General features: G+C 41.0%; 1 protein-coding gene across 2 annotated transcripts in view; it reads right to left on the bottom strand.

Annotated features, from left to right (window-relative positions):
• Positions 1 to 1,178: 1,178 nt before the first annotated feature.
• The window catches only part of adgra3 (adhesion G protein-coupled receptor A3), a 41,548-nt gene continuing 24,543 nt past the window's right edge, over positions 1,179 to 18,183 (bottom strand). The window contains exons 4-19 of one of the 2 annotated variants that reach the window (XM_038272572.1): positions 15,660 to 15,731; positions 15,511 to 15,582; positions 13,628 to 13,788; positions 11,368 to 11,581; positions 11,125 to 11,289; positions 6,458 to 6,659; positions 6,227 to 6,373; positions 5,659 to 5,817; positions 5,443 to 5,580; positions 5,153 to 5,351; positions 4,857 to 5,065; positions 4,550 to 4,674; positions 4,279 to 4,402; positions 3,829 to 3,974; positions 3,356 to 3,451; positions 1,179 to 2,878 (exon numbers count right to left, since the gene is read on the bottom strand). In XM_038272572.1, the coding sequence (XP_038128500.1) occupies positions 1,450 to 2,878; positions 3,356 to 3,451; positions 3,829 to 3,974; positions 4,279 to 4,402; positions 4,550 to 4,674; positions 4,857 to 5,065; positions 5,153 to 5,351; positions 5,443 to 5,580; positions 5,659 to 5,817; positions 6,227 to 6,373; positions 6,458 to 6,659; positions 11,125 to 11,289; positions 11,368 to 11,581; positions 13,628 to 13,788; positions 15,511 to 15,582; positions 15,660 to 15,731 (3,658 nt within the window). In that variant the 3' untranslated portion in view covers positions 1,179 to 1,449. Of the gene's footprint in view, positions 2,879 to 3,355; positions 3,452 to 3,828; positions 3,975 to 4,278; positions 4,403 to 4,549; positions 4,675 to 4,856; positions 5,066 to 5,152; positions 5,352 to 5,442; positions 5,581 to 5,658; positions 5,818 to 6,223; positions 6,374 to 6,457; positions 6,660 to 11,124; positions 11,290 to 11,367; positions 11,582 to 13,627; positions 13,789 to 15,510; positions 15,583 to 15,659; positions 15,732 to 18,183 lie in introns of both variants that reach the window. The other variant, XM_038272570.1, reaches the window with a different exon arrangement.

Raw genomic sequence — 18,183 nt, forward strand, 5'->3', positions numbered from 1 at the left:
TGGATCATAATCATGTTGGAACAGTCAGTTCTCTCCAAGTTTCAACCAGGCAGCTGTGCATCTGAAGGCCAGTAAAACAGTTTATAATTATCCTCATTGCGCCTTGTATAGTAAGAGGTTTGGAATCCCAGAACCCAAAGTGATTATTGAGGACCTCCATACATTAAACAACTTTAGCAAAAATTGTGAAGAAATAAGCCTTTGTTTTTTGTTATATAATTGTATTTTTAAATCTTACCAAATAGAATGAAACTAAGGGTTAGGAATGTTTGGTTATTTTAATGTAATGTTTATGATCCCATTTAGAATTTTGTAGACCATTATGAGGCTGCAAACCGTTTGCTTTTATTTTGTTCCCTCTGACAATGACAGAAATTACTCGGATTACTTATCTTGCTTAAAAAATAAATCCCCCCACCTTTAGGATTTATATAATCCTGACTACACACCGTAATAGATGCTGAAAGGGTTAAAGGAGGTAAATATTAGGGTTCAAGCACTGATCTTACAAAAACAACTAAAAATGAAGTCAGCTAGTTGGAGAAAAGGAAACCAGCTTAGTTCACATGATGCTGTACGTTTTAATCCTTCCATCCTGAAGAAGAGCCAAACTTAATTATGAAAAGTCAATAACCATTGCGATTCGTGCCTGTGGTCAAATAGAAACCCAATGGAAGAACATGGTTCTTCTACAGCAAGAAGTGATGCTAATCAATTTCCAGTCCTCTGCTGTGTCTCATTCAAGCTGTTGGCAATGTCAAGCCGGGCGAGTTGGACCCAGGTTCAACAGCCCTGCCGTGAAATGCACTGAAGAAGCTCCAGGAGAAGGAAGAGGACTCGTCTCTCATTATCCTCTCCTTTTTTCTGCAGCCTCTACTCGCCCCTAAGAGTCAGCTGTCAATCACAACCTGTGGGGAAATGAAGTCAGCTGGAGCTTAGAACGCACACCATGCTGTCACAAGGCAGGAAGAAAGCGCCTACGGTTGGCCAACCTCGCTGCTGGTTGCAATTAAACTGCTGCATGGCAGCAAAGAGAGAAACCTGGGGCCACCTGAAGGTTAGCGAGGAACCCAATTACCAGCTTGTCATGTCCTGATAAGAAGGCGACAGCTCCGAGTCTCTTCCCAAAAAAGCTAAATACGAATGTTTGGGGTATTGCAATAATGTAGTCTTCTAAATAGATAAATGAAACTTTGTTTTATTACTAATTCTGGTTCCAATAAACAGTGAAGATATGCATTCTCACTCAGAACTCAGAAATCAACAGTGTTGGATTAGAAAATTATAAAAATAGAACATTTACAAAAGGATATCTACAAGGACAGCTAAGTGGCAGCAGTTCTGCTTATTTCCAATGTTTTCTCTGAAAAACAGTCAACATTAAAGATATTTCACAGTTTAAAAGGTATGAGGGTTTTATTAAAGCAGACCTCAGGAGGGAAACGTGTGCTACACAGTAGTTTCATGTTTCCACAGGCCTGTTTTTATACAGACGCCATCACCGTTCCTTAAAGGCACTGCTTGTCCCTTTTTCTTCAGCGTGCCGCCGCTTTGAGTGACCAGGTTAAGTCCGTACGACTTACTGTTCTGGCTTTCGGGTTCCGAACTGCCTGGCATTTGTACGGTGTCTTTACTGACAGCTGGCAATCCGGTTAGAACCGCCTGCTCTGCTTCTACGGTCACTGCCGTCCCATTTCCGAGAACAGCGCCAGTTCTTTTCTCTGACAAGCGGGAGCGCCGCGGCAGGCTAGCGCTGTCGCTGCTGTCCTGCTGCAGCTGGCTCTGGTGGCGCTCCCTGTAGGCCATGTAGGCGGCACGTCGACTGTTGCGTGCGGCCATGTCATAGTAATGGTGCCGCCTGTTGGGGGCGCTCTGCACACTGCCCTCTACACTTGTGGGCACATCGTGGGCGTACTCTCGCAGCACGGTCAGCCGACTCGCCCTGTGTGCTCGGGCTCTGTTCTTCTGATGCCTGCTTATGCTTCCGTTAGCTGCTGGGGTGTGAATGTTGCTGATCGGGCGGAACTGCACCTCCACCGGCGCCACGTGCATTTTTATTTCGTTGTCCAGTGAATGCTCGGTCAGACTGTTGTCTAGAACGGCTGTGCCGTTAGCCGCCGGCGGTGCAGAGGCAGCTTTGCATTGAGCAGCCTCTGCATGCAGGTTTGTCAGCTTGCTGCCATGCCCTGAGTTGCGCACACTTGGTGCGCTCCTGTTAGTGTGCGAGGAATCCGTACTGCTATGACCACATTTTGTGGAATCCCTGTCGACTTTAGTATCAGACGTTACAGTTGACATCACAGCGATGCCTGTTTGAGGGAGAAGGACCTCCTCCTGCGCAGAGTAAGGTCGCCTTCTGGAGCAAAACTCCTGCGACCAAAATCTTCTCATGTCTTGTCTGTTGACACAGTGATGCACCACCATGAACGCCCCCAGTGCCAGAGCCGTCAGGCCGAAGAGGCAGGTGAAAGCCATGTCGTAAGGGTGGTCCTGTGAAACAGCCATAGCGCCGAACACCCAGAGAGCTGAATAGAGCCCTAAAGCTCCCACTGCCCCGACCAGCTGGGCGGTGAAGGTGTGTTCGTTCTCCAGAGCAGAGAGCGGCAGCGGGGCCGAACCTACAGAGGATGATGCCTCGTTCTGCTGATGCTGCGCGGTGAGGGGCTGGGAGTGGCTTCTGGGACCCTCTGGTCCTGCATCGCTGCTGACTGAAGCCAAATGTTGCTGCTCTTCACTCGACTCCTTCAGCTCGTAGCGTCGCTCAGGGTGTCGGCGCAGCTGCAGCAGGATGCTGAGGAAGTACATGCAGTCCACGAAGATGATAAATCCCGCTGGTCCGTAGAAGGCCCCGATACTCGGCTCCCAGGCCATCCAGCAACTAACAGATGAAGAAAAGACTTTAGTTAGTTTCTATTCTAATAAATTCTAATAAAGCACAATAAAGCCTGGAAATGTAGCCAAAGAAAAATCTCAAACTTTAGCTTTAAAAGGAATCAATTTAGATAATGCCTCAGAAAACACATTTGTGTGCTTTTCTAAATGATTAAAATAAAAGTATGCATGTCAGAAGATAAACATAAACAGATCTCATAATTATCCAGCCATGGTGACTGATATGAACAGACGCTGCTACAGGGAACAGCAGCTGGTTGTCTGGAAGAACATATAAATATCAACACTCCATAATCACACCTTCAGGGAAAAACATTCACCTTCCCTCATAGAAATCTGCATTATTCTAAAAAAAAATGAAAGTCTTTATTGTTCTATTAAGAAAAATAAATCTCCCTTTGAGAACTTGTGGATTGAAGCACTTCCAGATATAACGGCAGCATGTACATGAGGTCCTACTCACTATGGTGCATTTGTTTGGCTGCCGTAGTTTTTAATGTTGGCTGCAGCAGTTATTCCACACACAATGATGGGTATCCCTCCACCGATTAGGTAGAACCTTTAAAAAAAAGCAAAAAACAATTCAGCATTTGTTTTCTCACACAAAAGGATAAACTATAAATCATGCATGCATTGACAACCCCTGGTTTTATTAGCAATCCTTTAACTTGCACGGTTTAAGTGTAAAATTTATTTTAGCTACACATTTTCATTATTTTTTAATCAACAATATTTAATTTATGAAGAAAATATTGACTATTCTATTTATATGTGATGATTGGGCTTTAAGAAGATGGAGATTACTGACAGTTACGGGAAAGGGAAATACATCCTACTTACATAATTATCAAGACATGGAAAACAGTTAAACTCAGCACGTTTCAAGCCAGTGTCATAATTAAATGTCACTAACAAAATAAAGTTAGAAATTCAAACCTGAGCATCGGCCTTGGGGGCGGCGGCGGCTCATCCAACTCCTCGTAGCGTTTGGCTTTGCGTGTAATTTGCTTGTATATATTGCGTGCAGTCACGCCCACCCACAGGGCAGTAGAAAGAGTCGAATAGTGCAACAAAATGCCCACCTAAAGGAGATTGCATAGCAATGTCATCTATGGAATTTTAGCAAAAGAAGTTCAAAGAATCTTAAACATAAATGGTCAAATTAATAATAAATGTTCTCAGTTGCTCATAATTATGATATTATTAAAACAGGATAATTCCACAATTACTAATTTTGAAGAAATCTAACCTTTTAATTTAAGCCTACATATTCCAGAAAACATCTAATGCACATTTTCTTTTAAGACAGTGGACCATAAAAGCTTGAAGGAGAAACACCCCAGAGTTGAAGTCGGAAATATAAAGGGAAGAGCGTTTTATACTCACTGCCTGGCAGACACTGGCGTATCGTGTCTGATTGACACCGCCTACAAAAACCCCACAAGTAAGGGAGATATGGAAGCAGAGATTGACCAGCATGTGCCAAAACTTCCGACTCACTCGAACAGTCCTGCCGCCAACAGAAGAACAACAATTGGAAAAAAAAGGGACGGCTTTGCTTAAATATTCCAGTTAAAACTTTTAAAAGTAGGAACCATAAAGTTCTATGAACTGTGTAGCTTGGTACATAAAAAGTAAACCTCACAGTGGTGTTTACCTGTATAGATATATATAACTGATAATAATTGCAAACAAGCAGAGCAGGAGGATGATACTTGTAGCATAGATGACTGGATGTAGAGGCTGGATGCTTGGAGAATGCTGCTCAACACTGTTGAGGTCCTGGAAGAGAGAAAAAAAGAGAAATCTCTATTTCAGTTTCTAACTTGTCCTAACTCTGACTAGTCCTGCAGCAATGTCTAATGACCACTAGATGGTGCAATCGCTGGATAATAAAAATATATGATTGACTCCTCTACATCTAAACAAGTACATTTAAAGCGGTATCTGGTGAGCTGCCGTACCATGAGCAGACCATAGTTGCCCAGAGAGTTGCAGGACATGGTGGTGAAGTTGTCCTGATTCTCCAGGATGCGGCAGCCCTCACTTCTCCAGCCTCCCTGACCTCCTGCCAGGCTGGAATTCCATCGGGCAGCGATGGCGTGAGAGCCACGAGCCAACCTCCGCAGGGTGATGTTGATGGGGGTCCTCAGGGAACGCGGAGAGATACCCTCTGATGGCAAACATGTGTCAAATGTTGGACATTTTATCACATATATATATGATTTGAAAGGTTTCTTAAACTGTATGCAGGACATGCCTATCTTTGCCATGATAACGGGGGTGACCACACTCCTCCTCCTCCCTCCATCAGTCAGAAGAGAGGTATTCCCAGTCGACGGGAAAAACTTGCCATTGCGGAAGCCCAGCAGGTAGAGCTTGTAGACGTTATCGTCTGTCTGCCCAGCCTGGTTAAAGAGAGATTGTGGAAGCTGCAGCGAAGCCTCCACCACGGTGCTCTGTTTGCAAACAGAGATGTTTAATGAAACAAACCCTGTTCTGATCATCTATATCAACTAAAAACTATGGGTCTTGTTGTTGGAAGCTGACCTTGTAGAAAACCGTGGAGAAGGCGCCGGTGGTGTTACATTTTAACGTGAGCTGGCGGCTCTGGAAAAGCATGCAGGTCATGCCGTTCCAGTCGCTGACTCTGATTATTTGGGCCTCGAGCGCGATGTTTGGGGACGTCTAACAAGACAAGGTAGAAAAATGTAATATTTGATTCCGTCATCAGAAATCTCCTAAATTCTTGTTAATGAGACTCACCAGGGAGAAGGGTTGTGCCGTGGCCAGGCGACTGACGGCTATTCTCTGCAGGCAGGCGAGGATGCGGGTGCACGCCAAGGCTTCACGCTGGGCCATCAACAGCACTCTCTCATCAGCCAACATCAGGTTACTGGCCATGCTGACCATTACCTCACCAAGCTGGGCAACGGGAGAGTGGTCAAAATAAAGGAATATAGTCACACTTTTATCCAAAATACAAACAAACTGGAATTTTATCCCAATTAAAAAAGAAGGTAGGGGTTGACCTTCCAGGAAAACAAACCCTTAGCATACAGCTATATCCATCTATATTTTTGAGAGAACTTAAATCAATAGAAAAAGCCTATTGTTTAAAACAATTTTATAAGATAAGTTTAAGATTTTTTTTATGTCAAATGTATTAAACTTCCAGACATAAAAAATAATGCGAGACAGAAAAATTAAGACAAAAAAAAAAGTTAAAAAGTAATAACGGTCAAACCCATTAAAAATGAAGACGCTTATCACGGTTTATAACGCCAGCTGCTTAAAAAAAAAAAAAATAATTTCTTCTTTGGCAACTTACAACCTTAAACTTCTCCACAAACTCGGTGAACTTCTCAATCATATCAGCAATGAAGATAATGTCCATCTTGTCTGACAAGTTGGCAGCATCGATGGTGTAAACCAAAAGGCTTTGAGCTTTGTGCACAACGTTGCTCTCGTTCAGAGGCATCTGCCAGAAAGACACAAAGAGATTGAATCTAATATTTATAGAAAAAGAGGAGAGAAATAAAAAAAAAAGCAGTAAAATACCAACCTGATTGAAGAGGTAGAGATACCTTGTGACCTCTTTCTGAAACTGACAATGGGAGTAGTCCTCCTCCCCCCACAGCCCCTCTGGACTGCAGTAACGCCACGCCTGCCGCTCCTCCCCCAGGATGCCTGTGTTGGCACGTGCACTAGACAGCGATGAGCTACACGACAGGTAGGCTTTTATTCCTGCCAGAGTGCGGGGCCACCTGCAGGAATTCAGAATTTCACTGGTCTGTGAACCATCTTTTCCAACCATCATTCTGAGGTGAACTATACAGCTGCACTTATAGGTTCAGCCACCAGGTTGTGCTGCTGACAAACTAACAAAGAGCTGATCTAACAAAATGTTAATGCTGTGATATAAATGCACTGAAATGTACTGTGAATCTTGAATAACCTCCTTCAAAAAATGCCAGAGCTCCTGACTTTGAATGAATTATCTTAACTGTTTCTTTTAAAGAAGGAACTTATTTACAACATACAATGATAACCATTTTTAAAAAGAAAAGGCTGCATGACCAAACTTCAAAAGGATTTCCTCTAATACACAGAATAAAGTAAGATTTACTTTGACCACAAGCCGTCTGAATCAATCCACAGGCTTCTGTTCCTGCTAGATCTTTGACAGCTATAGTATCGACCATCTAAAAATCATTGGTCTTTGCTGAAAATCTAAAATAGGGTCAAATTGGAATCTAAATGTTAGTTTGCTTTATGCTTTAAAAATCTTTAAGGATAGCTTACAGAGATCAAAACGAGAACAACTGGCTGTGTTTTCATCGTTCATTGTCATAAGTTTCCATTAATGATAAGAATTTAATTCAAAGTCTAAACCATAAATTAGAATCGATTATTTAAAGTTACAGAAACAGAATGAATTGTCAGATTTTTTTAAACTATTTTTGTTCTTCACTTTTCTTTTTTTTTTTCCCCCAATGGTGCATTGAAATTTTTAAAGTATATGATAAAATGTGGTTACTAGGAGATATTTAGTGATATAATTGATACTTGTTATGTAACTGTTGTTCTGAAGAGCCTGAATTTAAAGGTTTATATTCTAGTATTACATTATGATTGTGGGGCTGACTGCTGTGGTCGGCAGAAACAGCAGTATAGAAATAATGGGGTTAGTTTAGTCATCACTTTTATCATAATACGGTTTTAAGTTCATATGGTCCAGCCCTACTAGCGGTGTCAGAGTCCGGTTACTGGAGCGGCTCAGTGTGAACCTATTCAGGATCCAGAAACTATGATCAACAGGTCAGGAACCACAGATACAATTCAACCCTTTAGGCAGAAACCAAAAACGAAGGAGGTTTGTGAATGTGAGATTTATCTTTGAGCTGTTACTCATCAATAAGGTTTTACAACAATTAGGTTTTTATGAATGTTTTTTTTTTTTTTTTCAATCTTATGCAGACCAATAAAAAGGAAAACAATTTATAGGCTTTTACAGATTTTAAGGACTATATGAACTTTAGATATTCTTAACTTTATGTCACACCTTAATTCTCCGTAGATCTATCATAGGGAGGTTAAGTGGTGACATTTTTAAGTGATGAATAGAAGTAGTTGAGAAGTGGTTCAGAGATTTTTGCAAACTGTGTGAATCTAAAATATTTTGTCATCAATCGTTATTGAGCTGCTAAGACTTGCTTATTGTTCAAAGTACCTTTTAGTCCAATAAGTGCTTTTTTAAGCATGCAAAGATTCCAACATACCGTATTTTCACGACCATAAGGCGCACCGGACTAAAAGGCGCACTCTCAGTTATGTGTCCCATTTCTGTATTTAACACACACATAAGGCGCACCGGACTATAGGGCGCGTTTTTTATATACAGGTACATGTCCTCTACTACCTTTAAATAGCTCTACTGCGTATTTAAAAATACAGCGGGGGCAAAACTGAGTATGACTGTGCTTTATTCATGTATTTATTACAAAGTATTAATCAAACCTGGCAGCTGGCCGTGAGACAGAGACATCGCAGATGACACAGCGCTGTGGTCACTCCTAAATTAACTTAAAATCCTGAAACCTGCTGACGGAATATGTTCGCTTTTATTGCCGGAATCCTGGTGCCTGCAGCTAAAATTATTTAGATGAAAAACACCTGCCAGCAGCCGCGGTGAACCCCAGGCTGCCCAGCCTACAGGCTGCTGATGAAGAGATTTCTGCTGTCAGCGCACCGCTGGTATGTGGGGGTCTGAGCGCCTCCGACAGAAATAGATAATCTGGATGAACTGACTGCAATTATTAAGTTTTCAGGTGGCCTTTCTCACTTAAAAACATATTAAAACTACTTTATTCCCACTGATCACAGCAAATATAGCTGCAAGATTTAGATTATTTAGATGAAAAACACCTGCAAGCCACCGCGATGAAGAGGAGGAGACGCGGCCCAGAGGCTGCTGTTGAATTAAAGGAATAGTACACCCAAAACATGATTAGCCTTCATTTTCTACTCACCTCCATGCTGAACAACACTCTGGAGTACTTTTTTGATATCTCAAATGCATCTGGAGATCTGGGAGGCTTCTTGCTGTCTGCTGACATTCAAATAATGGAGGTCCATGGCGCCCGAGACAGAAAGGTCCATAAAAGTCCACAAAAACGTGTCAATATTCCTCCATACTGCTCGTCCAATGTAATCCAAGTGTCCTGAGTGGGTAGCATCCAGAATTTACTCGAAACGAAGTCATTTAGAATGTTTTTAGAGCATAAACAGTAGTGTATAGGATTTCCTAATAGCGCCCCCATGCGCGCTCACGATTCTACGGAAGCCGGCAGACCAAACCGGAAGGAAGTGCGCATTCAGCGTCTGGTCTGCCGATAATGCAAGCGTAGAAGAAGAAATGTGCTGTTTACCTGTGCAAAGAAAGAAACAACGAAAGAAAAATGTCTGAGGACTTCAGTGTTGAGGAAGAGCATGAGTTCTTTGCCGAGCTGAATGCGCTGGTTTGGTCTGCCGGCTTCCGTAGAATCGTGAGCGCGCATGGGGGCGCTATTAGGAAATCCTATACACTACTGTTTAGGCTCTAAAACGTTCTAAATGACTTCGTTTCGAGTAAATTCTGGATGCTACCCACTCAGGACACTTGGATTACATTGGACGAGCAGTATGGAGGAATATTGACAAGTTTTTGTGGACTTTTGTGGACCTTTCTGTCTCGGGCGCCATAGACCTCCATTATTTGAATGTCAGCAGACAGCAAGAAGTCTCCCAGATCTCCAGATGCATTTGAGATATCAAAAAAGTACTCCAGAGTGTTGTTCAGCATGGAGGTGAGTAGAAAATGAAGGCTAATCATGTTTTGGGTGTACTATTCCTTTAAGTTTTCAGGGAGAAAAATACAGCGGGAGCAAAACTGAGTATGATTGTGCTTTATTCATGTATTTATTACAAAGTATTAATCAAACCCATCAAAGTCATCATCCTCTGTTTCTGAATAAAACAGCTGCGCTAAATCAGACATGCCAGTTTCCCATTCTTCGCTGTCAGTCACTTTCCGTGCAGCGCGGCTCCTCAGAAATAATGCCGGCTTTTGCGAAAGCTTGAACAACAGAGCCAGCAGACACTTTAGTCCAAGCATCTACAATCCATCCGCAAACTGTGGCGTAATCTGCCCGGCGCTGCCTTCTTATCCTGAAACTGTGGTCTCAGTCTGTCATCCATCGCTCCCACGCCGCTCGCAGCCTTACTTTGAACGGCCGCTTCACACCGATGTCGAGCGGTTGAAGTTCCTTTGTCAGACCCCCGGGATAACGGCGAGCACAGCGTTCATTTGATTCACCTTTTTTTCACATCGGCTGTGAGATGGGCACGCAGCGATGGTGATGCGTGGAAAAAACCACCTAGTCTTCTCACATACACCTGCCTCAGCCACGCATCCATCCAGCCTTTTCCATTTGCGTTAATATCATATGTCATCAGAGCGCTGTCTGTCTCTCTGGCAGCTCCCAGATCAGCTTCTCTGATTGGTTGATGCGGCGCGTCCAGCAGCAAAACTTCAATTTTTCCATCTTGAGCAGCAGAAGCGCGGCGCTTCAGATGCTTAAACGCTCCCGACGTGCTGCACCAAAATGCGCTGCGGGACCTTTTGCTGCACCTATATGCGCGTCAACCATTGACTTTGCATGTAAACTCGCTGCTTCTGCTGCACCTGCTGGGTCCGGTTCACACCGATGTCGAGCAGCGTTAATTTGTTTCCCCATGTTTTTCACATCAGCTGTGAGATGGGCACGCATGGAGTTACATATTAACAGCGATGGTGAGGGGTGGAAAAAAAACACCTGGTCTCCTTCCATTCAGCCACTCTTTCATCATCTCCTCAATGAGGTGGTCTCAAAAGTCGCAGTTACAACACACATAAGGCGCACCGCACCATAGGGCGCACCGCACATTTTGAGGGAAAAAAAAGACGTTTAAGTGCGCCTTATAGTCGTGAAAATACGGTAACTTTATTAGCCTATAAGAGGATAATTAAATGATGCATCTTATTTAACTTGGTTCTGTTGTAGATGATTTATATAGTTAACATTTCAGTATCTGCTGCTACTAATTAAAGCAAACAAGTGCAAAGAATTCCTAAAAGGTGTTGGAATCAAATATAACATTATCAGAATCAAGTTGGTCAGTGGCTTGTTCTGAGTCTTTTTCTACATGTACCTGAACTCCCCCCTGTTGTTGGAAACCCGTTCAGGAGCGCAGTACTTAGCAGAACTTTGCAGAACCACAATGTGCACGGTCCTGGTCGTATTTCCTCGGCTCGTCCGTACCCGACATTCCCAATTCCCCATAAACCCGGGCTGGATGTTAGAGATGGTTAAGGCACTGATGGGAAAATTGGAAATAAAAGATTAGATTCCAGATATTAATTTTAACTCGGGCAAATGTAGAAGTGAGTGTTACCTGGAAATGAGTGAGCAGTTCTGCACGATGCGCTTCTCTATGAAAATGCCCTGAGTGGCATCTGGTTTAACCATTCGGCCATTCTGGTACCAGAGTACCTGCATGTCTTCGGAAACAAGGGAAGCCTGACACTGGAAGGGGAGGCTGTCTCCCTGAAAGACGACCTGACGTTGGGACGGGGTTAGGTGGAAGGAGGGCAGCTCGAGGGGAGCATCTGAAAAAGAAGCCAAACAGGAAATTGGTTTTATTTTGAAAGGCTTTTAGAAATTTCTTGGTTTATTTTCCCCCCCAAGCTTGTCTAGAATAAAAAAAAAAAAGCATTGGTAGGGATCCTTGTTTGAATGGTTTTATTCTCCCTAGTTCAGAAAAAAAGAAAAGAAAAAAAGAGAATATTAAGCTGAATTCCTTTATATTCAGGGTTACTTTCAATTCATGCTGAAAAGAAGTTCCCTGTAAATCTGTGTCACGTGTTTTATAATCCCAGAATGAGAGGAGACCTGAAATAACATGAGAAGGTCCAAACAAAGGCAGGACCGGCCTGGGCAGGCTTGTTCTTATCTGCTATGTCAGTGGCAAGCTCAAGTTCCCCAAACATGGGCCATTCTGGTAGAAATGCACACAAAGGACTATTTTGTCAGTTAAATTGCTGCCTCTACTTAAACGCACAGCTAAAAGGATCAGAACAAGCTTCAACGCCAAGGTTTGAAAGCAGAAAACTGCTTTAAACAGTCACGTCACGTGACTGAAAGGTCAAAGCCATTCCCTAAAAAGTCGAGATGCAGGAACCAAGTTATCTTATGTCAGGCATCAACATGTCATGGGGAAAATTAATTAGTTATTCTGCAGTCCCTTCAGCACAGGAACAGGATGTAGCTAAACAGTCCTTTAAACCTTCTTAAGGATAATGAGTTATCTGATCAAAAGTTAAAGACCATCAAATTTAACAGCTTATATCTTCAAAAGCAGGAGGATTCACTTTAAAACCATCCTGTGTGTTCTTTCATTCTAAATCTAACAGAGAACATTTGGGGTTGGATGGTAAGTAAAGTTTAAAAAATAGACACCAGTTCCAGACACTGAATGCCAGATTCCGCCATAGAAAGACCAACATCAAGGATGCTGAAACTCATTTTCGAGGTGATTAACAAGAACAGTGCAGCTACTCATTACTGGGTCCTTTGAACAGTTTGTTTCCATTTTAACAAGTTTTTGTGGCTCTTTTTATTTTATTTTTAGATATAACCTCAAATCTTCAATCAGATGCTGAATAGCCTATTTTAGTTTAATGGTTTTTGCAATAAATTGACTACTCTTATTTTCCCGTCTCTTTCTTTGCATTCGGAGGCTCTAAGAGGGTCCCATTCAGGCAAAGCTGGGGTTGGTTCTATATACCGTAACAAGCTTCCTTGTCTGTTAGGGGTCCCATCATGAAGAAGTGGCTCCAAAACAGACTATACATAAGCTTGAAGCTATTTAATTTATTAAGGATTTTACAGGTTTATTATTTTTGTTTTTTGCTGTGTTAATATTTTACATCCTACTTCTTTCTGCCCTCTATAGCAGAATGGCAGCACTAGCATGGCATATTTATTACACAGCTTTTTCAGGGGGTTTAACCTTTACAATTACGTTTTTGTTTTTTTTGGTGGATATTTTATTCAACTTTGTGTGAACGAAGGATTACAACAAACAGTGCAAAATATAAATTATATTTTCCTCGACATATGACAATTTTTCCACTGGTCTTATAGTTTTGATCAGGAGAACATATAGTTAAATAGCAAAGAAAAGCTAATGTTAGGGTGAGTTTTTCTTTAAAGAACAAAGATCATCTTCAAGATCTAGTTCTCAAACCAGAGACTTCTCTATTTGGACTTTGCAAACAGCACTAAATAAGATATTACAAGGTTGAAGCAGAAATTATCTTCAGGCTCTGCTGGCATTCAAACCACGGTTGGTGATGTGGAGATGATGCTGAAGGCATCAATCTGAACCAAGGCCCCTCATCTGTGCAGTGATGACTGCGTCTTTCATTACAGATTTTACATTAATTTTGATTCTAATTATAATGGGCTTCTAAATCTAAATAAGAAGATCATAGTCCTGCAATGCGCTATGATCAAAATAATTAAAAAAGATCCCAAAAACAAAATAATTCAGTTCAGTTTACAATGCGGGACAACAGACTAGAAAGGAGGAGCCAAGAAAGCAAGAAAGGAGGGGCTGTGATTGTATCAACAAAAACAGTCTGTGCCTTTACCGCATGTGAGGAGCTCAGGCCTCAGCGAGGTTATGAGCTGACCCTGGAGTGACTGAGGGTAGGAACACTTTGTGTTCTTCACAGAAAGGTTCCGCTCTTTTATCCAACGCAACAGCCACAAAAGGTTGCAGTCACAGAGGAGGTAAGGTGTCTGAAACTCCCTGAAATCAGAAAGAAGCCTGATGACAAATAATGCAACTTATCCACAAATAAATTAATCTGAAGTTGATCCATCTTATTGGTCAAAGTGGCAATTTTCTTAAAAACAGAGTTTTATCAAGAGGATCTTTCCATAAGATCAATGGTTATTATTTATTTTTTTTTTACAATTTCCTGAAAATAAAAAGTACATTTTTATTTTAACCATTTTTTGTACCAGCTGCATTAAATACTGAATAAAAAACTAAAAAATCTCACAAATTGTTAAAATATGACATAAAATTTTTGACTATTTGCCATATTTCAAAAAAATTGACAGTAACAGTTTTATAGCTTTGTCACGTAATCCAAAAAATCTCCAATTCTCCAAAGAATCTCCTAAAACGCTGGCATACGCTGTACTTTCTATACATTTTTTTTTTATTTTGGGCGTATACATAGCGTATTTATAACAAGTCCAAAACTTATGTCCAACAACAACCTAACTTATGTATAATGCATGACAGCATACTGATGCACATCATTCCATGGGCATTATGAAGCATCAGTTAAAAGAGTTCTGGTCTGCATAAAAAGATGTCCAAAGATGCCCGCCCCCCCAAAAAAAAGAAGAAATAAAAAGAAAGAAGGTTTGCAGATTTAGCATCATGTCTGCTAGGAAGCTTGTTGGTCGTGGGCGTGAGAGCAGGGAGGATCCATCACACTCACCTTCTCACTCACCCTATGATGGGAATCAAATCTGGAGGAGAAGTTACAGTTTCCTCCTGTGAATCCGCTTTCATACCACAATGCTGCCAATACTTCATTATACAGTAGCTCTAAGTTAGAAACACATTCAGCGGTCGTCTGGAACACGTCAAAGTTGAAGATAAGTTCTTGATAAGTTACGCACAAGCTACTCATAGGTTTTGGATAAGCTGGACGCCACGACTTATGAGTAACTTAGACTTAACGTATGTCAATTAGCAGATAACTTGCTCAAAATTTCTCAACAAATTTTCCGTATGTCGACATGTTTCAGCATGATCAAAACTTATACAAAACCCACCCATAACTTAGCCAACGTATGCCGTTTTTGCCAGATTTTTCTTACGTCAGGCATACGCTGGTCTAAATCTTCAAGGTGTGACAGAGGCTTAAGCAAGTTTTAAATGGGTGGTTCCAGTCAAACATGCCAATTGCCAGAATTTCTATCAAGTTACTAATGTTTTAGAAAGTGCCCTTCACTTTTCTGTCATCATATTTTTGCCTTTTGTACACAGCATAGAAGTTGGCGATGCTCCACCATTTAGCACAGCTAAATGGGTGCTATTTAGGCAATAACTTAAGTTTATCTAGTGTTAATATTTACAACCAGAAACACATAAAGTGAATTCTGCATCTTTATCAGAAATAAACAGTATAACCTGGACTGGTCTCTGGACTAACTCATGTTTATGCTCTAGCATGCCTCAGCCCCATATCAGTGAAGCTTCACTCAAGAATGAAGAGCAGGGCCCTCTACAGGACGATAGCAACACTACAACAGTGAACGAAGTTCCATCAAAACAGATGTAATCAGTCAATTGGATGGGACAAATCTTAATGTATAAAACCATTATACAACAATCAATTGTAAGCTGATTAGTTGTTTTTGACCCTAATGTAACAAAATTTAGACCACATTTACATTTGAGGGAATGGATGAGGTAAACGGCTGTAGACCATTTCCTTATTATACTTACAGTGCCTTCAGAGACACCAGCCTGTCAAACGTTCCCTGAGCCAATGAGGAGAACAAGTTTCCTGAAAGGTTTCTGCAGAAAGACACATTGTTAATGTCTATACTTCACTTATTCCACTTAATATATTCAGAAGAACAAACAAGACTCACAGTCGACTCAGGCTGTCCAGGCCCTTGAAGATGTCTCCATTTAGACAGCTAATGCTGTTGTTAAACAGGTCCCTGGAAAAGATTCAAAAGAAAAAAGAAAAACAGATTCCTTGATTATCGTAAAAGTGGAGAAAAGATTGTATTTAAAAAGTTAGAATGTCAGGCATAGCCAACAGGTCGGGGCAGGGAGCTCAAAAATCCAGCAGACAGGTTTACAACTTCCAAGATGGCATTAGATAATGTCTATGTGGGCCTCGGGGGGGAGTTGAAACTTTAAAGGCAGAGTGGCACAGTGGGAGATGATTAATCACCGACTATTAATGTCAAACACATCAAAAGTGTCTGTTTTCTTCAACTCTGGATGTGACCTGACATGACATCTGTGGAAAAACATCAAAGAGAAATGCCCAACACACCTCACGCCTCCCAGGAGGAGCACCTGATGATTCTAGCCACGAAAATTCAAGAAGATGAATGTTGCTGACGTCAGTTACTTCATTCTCCATCATATAGCAGTGCAAGGACAGCCACAAGGCTCCGACTGCTTTAAACACTGCCAACTTGTAGTACAGTCATATCTACAGCAACAATGTGTGTGTAAAAACACCATACTTTAGAAATGTTTACATGAAAATCCAAGTTTAGAATTTATACCTCATTGATCTGGCATCTGATCCGACAGGTTCTATGACCTTCATAGCAATTAAAACATGATGAAATGAAAGGGACAAAACTCAGGATTCTCCACATCTGTGTCTCGGATTGTCTGACAAAGATAGAGCAAGGGTCTACTCTGGCAGTTTGGCTGGAATGTCATGAGACAAGGCATAATATACAGAGGCAAAGTTAAACAAATTTAGGAGGAAAATGCACACTAGAGAAGTCAAATCTCAAAACAGACTGATGCAGAATGCATTTAAAAACAAAAAAGGTAAACAAATGCAGTTTTGGGTTTAGTCACAGACCAGCATACTCTCAGATGAATACCTAATGTCATGGGTCTGGTAATCAGCTGACAGTCCTCTAATCAGAGCATATGGGTTTGGAAGAAATCAGATTGAAGCTCGTAGAGTTGAATCCAAGGGTTTTGTTTTTGGCTTTAGTTCTCTGTCAAACCAGAAGGCTAATGCCTGGTTCACATGGGAAGATTATCGCACAATGTTGCCCCATCTTCCCCTTCTGAGAGGCTCTGATTTCCAATGAGGCACCCCTGCTGTGTGTGGAGTGCAAAGAGTGATTGGATCTGTCCAGAAAGACATCGGCAACTGCACCGATCAATAACCAACATGTTGGATTGTCTTGCCCAGATATCCTAGGGTGTGGTGCTCCCCGAAGGTAGACAAGGATACCACCTGGTAAATGTGATGTGAAGCCAATCAAGGGAAAATATCCCACAACCACTAAACCACTGGTTTAGCAAGAAGAGTTCCTGAACGTGCCGTCTCCACTCTTTAACCAATGCCATAGGTTTTTTTTTTGTTGGTTTTTTTTCACAATTGGTCCACAAAGCCTATCTGTTGCATCTTCCTTGTTGACCAAATTAATCTATTTTGAACTGACGTTTAATCTTGAACAACACACTAAAGCTCTAAACCTGTTTAATTTCCAAATTTTTGATCATCATGTTTGAGGTAAACAATAAAACGATGGAGGATGGAGGATCTATCTCTAGGGCATCAATTCTAGGGCTGAAACAACTAATTGGATTAATCGTGATTAATAGATTATTTAAATATTGGTCAACTACTTTAGTAAACAATTAATAGTTAACTGGAGTATAGAGATCAAAACATGCCTTTACCTGACAGAGCAACCCACGTAGATGAAAACTTTTTTAATCTTAAATGCAAAATGTTTACATATTTTGTATAATTTTGATATTATTGCTCTGTCATTATACTGAATCCAGAACTCATCAAGTGGAAAAGGTTTAGCTTTACCTGGTTTAATTTCATAAAAATCTTCGTTAAGGAGCCATTGGCAATTCGACTATTACGGTAATCGATGAATCGAAAAAATAATCGACAGATTAATCGATTTGCAAAATAATCGTTAGTAGCAACCCTAATCAATTCCCAGTGGTATAATGGCAAACCAGTTTAAAAAAGAAGATGAAATGCTTACCCCCAAAACATTTTCCTCAGGTAAATCAAAGTTAAAATTCTAATAATTTCCTATTTATAAACTAAAAAAAAAAAAAAAAAAACTTTCATTATATAAATAAAGTTTTTTGTACACTAATAAAATTTAACTTGGTTTAACTCCACCTGCTTGAAAAAAATCATCTTGTAGTATTTCTAGTTGCCTCTGTCTAGCCCAATGAAAGGCTAAAGATCAGCTCCATCTCACCCCCCACAGCTCTGTCAACAACTATAGAGTGGTATGGTAAATGGATGGATCATTTGCATAGAGACTATAATTAAACCTATAAAGTTAAACATTTCTAGCATGACACAAATATTCCCCTAACAACAATTTAATTTCAGACATCTGGCAGGAAAAATGTAACCTGACAACAGCCAGA

This window comes from Cyprinodon tularosa, unplaced genomic scaffold (assembly GCF_016077235.1).
Source record: "Cyprinodon tularosa strain WSP-4 unplaced genomic scaffold, ASM1607723v1 ctg838, whole genome shotgun sequence".
Taxonomy (NCBI): domain Eukaryota; kingdom Metazoa; phylum Chordata; class Actinopteri; order Cyprinodontiformes; family Cyprinodontidae; genus Cyprinodon; species Cyprinodon tularosa.